Consider the following 7,353-nt stretch of genomic DNA (forward strand, 5'->3'; position numbering starts at 1 on the left):
GTGGCTCGACAACTTAGTCTCATGAATGCCTCGAGGCATGAGGAGCCTCGATGACTTGACCTCTTGTTAGTGCTCTTGGGCATGGTGTGCCCCTAGGGACTTAGGATATTTTACTCAAGGGCCTAGAGCACTAGGGACCCTTGGGCCCTAGAGCGTCCTAGCATGGATGACTGTCATGCCTTCTAGCAGCTCTGAGTGATTATTTTATCCGAATACTTTTATAACATATCAACTGGTGTTGGGCTTTATTCCTAGACAGGCCAAGGGTGGCTCCTTGTACTTGGAGATATATGATCAATTGTCCTGTTACAGTGGTCCTAAAGTCAGTCTCTTGAGTCGGAATTCTTGCACGCGCCTTGTGACAGTCGAGGATATATACCTTCTCCGTATGTAGTGGCGGATCTAGGATCCATGACAAGGGAGGCTAGAAGAAGCTAACTATCTTCTTTTTTCCACATAATTTTCTCGTTTTCTCTTCACCTTGTTCTTCCATCCTCTCCCTTCTTGCTTCTCCCTCCCTCTCTTTCTTCTCTTTTTTCTTCCTCTACCTTACTCTCTCCTACTTATATGCTATCGGGCTCGAGCCCACCCAGCCGCCTCGACGTAAGTCATTCCAAGAGTTAAAACATCTCAAAGTTAATTAAAATTATAGAGAAAATACAAAATATTATAATATTAAATATGTATACTATAAAATAATATTAATGAAGAATCTAATCATACATATTAAATATTATAAATTTTATCTATTTATTATATAAGTTTAATCGACTGTATAAAATCTTTTCTCGATCCGCTCCACGCATGCACACCAGAATTATCGATGAGGTTACAACTGCTAGTATCTTGGTATGTATTTTATTTATATTGTACATGGAGTACACCGAAGCCAAGGCTTGTATCGTGCTAGCGATAGCAAATAACATCAGTTTAATTTTTAGTAGCAGATAGGACCATAAATGGCTGGTGATTGGGTGCAGTATCGAGAACACCGCAGAGACTGAACTGCCGATACGGTTGGCGAGATAGGAAGCATGTGCAAGCCACGGTGGCGTCCATAATTTTGCAGCGCTGCTCTGCAATCAGTAGGTGGCGGTGCTGGTGGCGTACCACCGATCTCACCTCCCAGCTCCAAAGAGGACACTTAATTCTAGTTCTAGTAGCAGCAGCAGCAGCTACTAGTACTGGTTCCTCGTGATTAGTATGAGTAATTACTAGTAAGACGCAGAAGCAACGATCTGCCTATTGCCAGTACGCAGGAGTAGTTGTTGACGTGCACTGCAGAGCGGGAACGGAGTTGGAAATTGTGGGGGGAGGACCGGAGTTTCGTAGCCGTCGGCGACGACGGACGTGGTCCTGCCCTTTCTCTTCCTTCCCTCCGCATCTGATCTGCCTGTCTGCGCTGCTCGTCTGGTCTGGTCTGGCCTGGCAACCCCCCTCCTCCCCTCTTCGGCCGCCTTTGCCTTTTGCCTTTGCAGCCTTTTTGCACCCTGCCTGCCTCCCCTCCTACCCTTCCTCCCCCTCCGCCTCCCACCGGCCCACCCCCACTCTCTTCTTCTCCACTCGGCCGGGCACTCTCCTTGCCCCGGCCTCACACCATCACATGTCCACAATGCTGCCGTCCTCCAGATCGAGGTGACTTACTTTCGCCCCCTCCCCTGCTCCCGGACTCTTGCGTTTTCTCTCTCTTTTATTTATTTATTTGCTCGCGCTCTTGTTCCGCCTGTCGGTTTTCTCTTCTTTCTTGAATGACAGATCTAGTATCCAGTAATCCAGTTAGAGCCGCCTGTCGCTCTTGCTGCCGTAGTTGCCTCCTTGTCAAATATGTGTATACTGGGCTACTGGCTCGTGTGATTTCCGCCACACGCCAATGTGCCTTTCTTCAGATGCCGTTTCATCTCTGCAAATCCTCGAATTCCGATCGTGGCCGTTACGGTTTCATTTGATCGATTTCCAACAAGAAAAATCTGAACCTGCCTGCGTTCAACCCTGTGGCTTCGTGCCACTCCACTAGTTTGCAGTTTGCACTCGATTCGGCGACAGAGAAAAAAATAGATTTTTGATTTTTAATTAACGGCGATGGATGTCGCCATTGGCAGATCTGGGCCGAACGAGTCCCCCGTCAGCAGGGGCAGGCCGAGCACGCCATCCTCCAACCACCGCCCCTCCACGCCGTCCTCCAACCACCGCCCCTCCACCCCGGGCGGCACCAGGAGGAGCAGCGTCGGCACGCCATCCACGCCGCGCTCCCGCAGCAACGGCGCGGGCCCCTTCAAGTCCGAGCCCAACTCGCCGCCGTCGGCCGCCGCGCAGAAGCCCCGCCTCTCGTTCGACCGCTCCCCGAGATCCGGGGACACCAAGCCCGTCGTCGAGCGCCGGGTGCCCAAGATCGGCACGACTCCTGAAGTAAGTATACCGCACCCAACGGCAACCATCGTGTCGGTTCTTGACGCACTCCTATGCCTGTTGCCTGATCGCTATGGTTTTCTCGCTGGGATCGCAGAAGCATCTCCGGAGGGAGGCCGAACTGCAGGCGCGGCTTGAGTCCGCCCAGGAGGACCTGAAGAAGGCGAAGGATCAACTGGCATTCATCCTCGGAGAGAGGGACCGTCTTGTCGGGGAGCTCAACGAGGCCAAGAGAGTCGCTGATGAGACTCACGAGAAGCTCCAGGATGCCCTCATGGCCAAGAGGTGGGCCGAGGAGGCCACTGAGATCGAGAAGTTCCGGGCGGATGAGCTCGAGCAGGCAGGCATCGACGAGGCGCAGAGGCGGGAGGACGAGTGGCAGAGGGAGATTGAGTGTGTGCGTGGCCAGCATGCCGCTGACTTGGAGAGTCTGGTCAACACAACGGAGGAGGTGGAGAGGCTCAGGCGTGATCTTTCCATGGCGAACGAGGCCAAGAAGGCTGCACTTGGCCACGCCGATGATGCAATGAAGATTGCTGAAGTCAATGCAGAGAAGGTGGAGATTCTCTCAAATGAAGTTGTTCGCTTGAAAGGCTTGCTTGATTCGAGTGCTGCCAGCGAAGAGAGTAAGAGCCGTGAAGCTGAGCTTCTTGTTAAGAATCTGGAGTCTGAAGTTTCATCTCTGAAAGGCAAACTTGAGGAGGCAAAAGTCCTTGAAGACAGGTTAGCCGACGCAGAAAAAATGATTGAGGAGCTTAAATCAGAGATAGCTAATGCGCAGAAGGTCGAGGAAGACATCCGTCAGCAGTTAGAAGAATGGAAGCAGAAGTCAGTATCACTTGAGATGAAATTGGAGGAAGTTACTCTATCTGAGAAGTTCAAAAGTGACTCACTTGTTTCCACGACTGAAGAGCTGTACAAGATCCAGTCGATATTGCAAGATCGAGAATCGGAAATTGAAGTTCTTAAAGGAAAGACAACTGCCTTGGAAATCGAGGTGACAAGGCTTTTAGCAGATGTGACTGATTCAAATGAGCATCTTGATGCATCACAGCAAGAGGTGTTTGGGCTGCAGACAACAATAGATGTTCTGAAGAACAAGCTTGAGGCTGCAGAGCTAGCTGCCTCAGAGGCTTTGGACAATGAGAGGACTGCTACCACAAAGATTGAAGTCCTGACTGAGGAGAAAACCAACCTTATTAGTGAGCTGGATGACGCTAGAGACAGAGAGGAGAGAGAGAAAAGGGCAATTGAGGATCTTACTGCTGCATTGGATAAGGTAACTGGTGAAGCACAGGAAGCACATGATAGGTGTCAGAAGAAAGAAGATGATTATGAACATGCCCTTGCGCAGATAGGTGATCTGAAGATGGCCCTGAAGAGTATGGAAGAGACTTATGAGGTAATGCTTGATGAGTCAGAACAGGACATAACTGGCCTAAGGGAAACTGTGGAGAAGCTGGAAGCTGAGGTGAGCAAGTACAGAGAAGAATGTGAATCTAAGGAGCTTGACCTTATCACGGCTACTAAACAGTCTGAACAAGAAATTGCTGCTCTTAAAGAAGAAGCGGAGCATGTATGTGCATCCCTGCGAGGTGCAGAGCAGGAGCTTGAAGCAGTCAATGAAGAGAAAGAGAGGCTTGAGGGGAAATTGGCACGCACAGAATCAGCCGTTGCTGAAGCCAACGATGCTGTGCAGGAGGCAAAAGCTGAAAATGAGAGGCTTCAAGAGAAACTTGCACACGTGGAATCAGAGGTTGCTGAGGCCAACATGGCTGCAGAGGAATCTAAGAATGAGATCGAGAGGCTTCAAGAGAAACTGACATACACAGAGTCGGCGGTTGCTGAAGCCAACAAGACTGTGCAAGAGGCAAAGGCTGAGAGTTCACAGCTGAAGGAGCGATTACTTGACAAAGAGAATGCATTGCAGAGCATAACCCAGGAGAATGATGAGTTCAGGATGCGAGAAGCTGACGCCATGAAGAAAATAGAGGAGCTATCTGCCCTGCTTGCCGAAGCCATGACAAAGAAGCATCCCGAGGAGGAAGAGAAGCTGGTGGTTGTTGATGAGGCACACAATTCTGGACGTGAAGCTATCCGTTCTGTGGCAGAAAATGAAGATACAGAAGAAACTGACCATAAGAAACCAAAGCTTGAAGCTGATGCAGTCGATACGAACTCCAACGGAGAACCGAAGCACGACGAGAAAGACGACAGCAAGGTGGAAGAAGAGGAGCTGAAGACTGAGCTCAGCCTACAGGAGAGCGACAGAGCTAGCTCTGAGAAGGAAGCACAGTCCGAAAACAGGAGACAAGAAACAGAACCATCCAACGACGAGTTAGACCCGAAGAAGGACAGCAGCACCGAGAGCGCCAACGGAACGGCCGTGCCAGAGGATACGGCAGCGACGACGACTAAAGCGGCAACGTCTCCTACGAAACCGCAGCAGCCGCAGCAGAAAAAGAACAAGCCTCTGCTGAAGAAGTTTGGGAGCTTACTGAAAAAGAAAAACAGCAAGTAGCCGAACGGTGGGCTGTACTACTACTAGTGTTGTTTTGATTTTCTTCTTTCCTCTCCCTTTTTCTTTTTTTTTTCTTTTTGGGGTCTGTTTGACGAGGTGTTGTGCTTGCTATGCGTCGTTTACCGCCAATGCCTGTATTTGTGGGTGATTGGAGAAGTTTGTGGGTGTCGTGAATTTTTTAACTTGGGGACCTATATGGTGTTGGCTGCTGCTGTCTACACGTTTGTGGCAGATCCTCCCATGTGTGTAAATGGAGTTACTCTTCCTGATCAGAATGCATGGCTATTCGTTTCTGGAACTGTGCAGCTCCCTGATTGATTGCAAGGTCATGTGATGTAAACCTCCTAGCAGAGAATGTGATCTGGCATGCAGTTGGTATCATAGTGCAGAACACCTGAAACGAAATGAGTTGGCTTATGGTTGTCTTTATGTGGTTGTAGCCTCCTAATCTGTTCCGGTTGCTTAAGAAGACGGCATCGATCAGATCAGGTGCAGAAAAAAAAGGCGGCAGCAGGTGTGACTGGAATGGAATCATTAGGCATGCGCTGGAGGATGTGGCCGTCGCTTCTTACTACCACACTGATAGCAGAGAGAGTATCGATCATATCATTATTTCTGATAACACACTCATTGTTTTGTTTAATCCACCTCCAGGCTTTGTACAACTTGTCGGAATGCATTACCCGCTTGTGCGTGCGGTGCCCTGACGCACGCCACGGCTGGGCAGGACAGCTCGTCGGTTCCAACCCTAAGAGTTGTTCCAACCAAGCGCAAATGACATGTGAATTCCTGGCTGTCGACGTCGAATCATGGGCGCTGGCTTACCTCGCCGCGCTTTTTTTTTTCCCTTCGTGTTCGTGACGGGGGCGCCCGCGTGTACGTCCCGCCCGACGCCCGTCGTCGTCCCGTGCGCTCTGTGGCTTTCCGGACAGGAACCTCCCAACCTTCCCGGTCGATCGGGGAGAGCCGAGCTGTTGCATCTTGCCGGCCGGAGACGACGTCGCTGGCATGGCAGGCAGCAGCGCCGTGGAGGTAATGGCATGCATGAGTCGTACTCGGGCCCGGCTGAATATCTGCTGCCGATGGCGACGTGCAACCCGAACGAAGTAACCAGCATTGTGATGGTACTGTGGGAATTGGCATCGTCAACCGTCTTGTCCGAACTTGTGGGGATCGCCTCTACGGGAGTATATTCTCCATGGCGTGCCGTAGTACCGCACCGTCTTTGCTGCAGGGTTTGTGTGCTGTAGCCACTGTTACTGTAAGCGCCTACCGCTGCTCTTTGGGCTGGGTTTGGGTGCGCGGCATTCATGCTGTGGTCCGGCGGCCGAATAGGAAACTTCCTAGGTAAATTCACCTATTTACTTGCAGAAAGACCAGACAGTCAGACATGGCAGGTCAAGCAGGTATATAGTAGCAGATGTTCCTTCTGTTACCTTTATTACAAGTGGGAGGCAAGTTACTCAGTATCCACAACGATTCCTCCTAGATTTCTTCCCACTATACCTCACTTTAATTTTATGTCATGTCATCAAGATTCAACTCTCTATTTTTTCATCTCCCAAAGAGATTTTCTCTAAATTCTCCCTCTATACTCACGTCAACCATAACATATCATTTTTCATACCGATTCATTATCTATCGTCATTTTTTCACTATAAGAGTTAGTTTGAAAACCCCAATTTTCTAAGGGATTTCTATTTTTATAAGAGAAATTAGTTCATTTTCTTATTAAAAAATAGAAATCCCTTAGAAATTAAGGTTCCAAACTAATCTAAAAAAACAACACCGGTGCGAGCTTCGAGGCCGATCTAAGCGGCCACCGTTTGGAAGAGGAGCCTAGAAGAGTCGAATACTCGAATTGATCTGTTTGGCTTTGGCATAAAAGATGGGCTTGCAACTTCCTAGCCGGCCTGCTGGCAGGGGCTAGCTCCAATCCGCCAGATCTGGCAGAGCCTTGTGCTGTGCGCTATCGCTGTAGCTGATAGGGTGGACCGAAGGGCTAAACGATGCAGGGGAAGCGACACGCTAAACGCCTACAGGGCAAGGCGAGGGAGCGGCTCGCGAAAACCGATACACAACCAGCCTGAGGCCTTAGTGGTTAGCGCGCAGCTAAAAGCTACATGTCTAACTAATGGCAACGACTAATATCCTTGATATTACCGCGTGACACTCTCTCAGTCATAAATTAAAATTTGTTTTACATTTTTGCTAGATTCATACAATAATTAATATATGTATTCTAGATATATATATATATATATAGGTACACAATCATCTATATAAATACGGACATAAAAATCTGGAGCTAAAATGACTAGACGGAGGAGTAGTACGCATACTTAAGACTTTGTTCAGCGGTGCTCCCTCCGCTACCACTGTAGCTAGGTAGGGGGCGAAAAACGCTGCAGCGGCACCCTCTTTAG

The 7,353-nt window shown here is 49.4% G+C and overlaps 1 protein-coding gene across 1 annotated transcript; it reads left to right on the top strand.

Moving 5' to 3' along the window:
- The first annotated feature begins 1,124 nt into the window (after window positions 1-1,124).
- LOC100276359 (uncharacterized) lies at window positions 1,125-5,220 on the top strand. The gene is made up of 3 exons (NM_001363293.1): window positions 1,125-1,635; window positions 2,100-2,406; window positions 2,504-5,220. The coding sequence occupies exons 1-3, from the start codon at window positions 1,604-1,606 to the stop codon at window positions 4,925-4,927; spliced, it is 2,763 nt and encodes a 920-aa protein (NP_001350222.1). The 5' UTR covers window positions 1,125-1,603; the 3' UTR covers window positions 4,928-5,220.
- Window positions 5,221-7,353: the final 2,133 nt, after the last annotated feature.

Source organism: Zea mays, chromosome 1 (genome assembly GCF_902167145.1).
Source record: "Zea mays cultivar B73 chromosome 1, Zm-B73-REFERENCE-NAM-5.0, whole genome shotgun sequence".
Taxonomy (NCBI): Eukaryota; Viridiplantae; Streptophyta; class Magnoliopsida; order Poales; family Poaceae; genus Zea; species Zea mays.

Coding starts and splice junctions, on each gene's coding strand:
- LOC100276359 (NM_001363293.1), top strand. CDS start 1,604: ATGTCCACAATGCTGCCGTCCTCCAGATCGAG. Junction 1,636..2,099: donor CTGCCGTCCTCCAGATCGAG/GTGACTTACTTT, acceptor CGCCATTGGCAG/ATCTGGGCCGAACGAGTCCC. Junction 2,407..2,503: donor AGATCGGCACGACTCCTGAA/GTAAGTATACCG, acceptor CTGGGATCGCAG/AAGCATCTCCGGAGGGAGGC.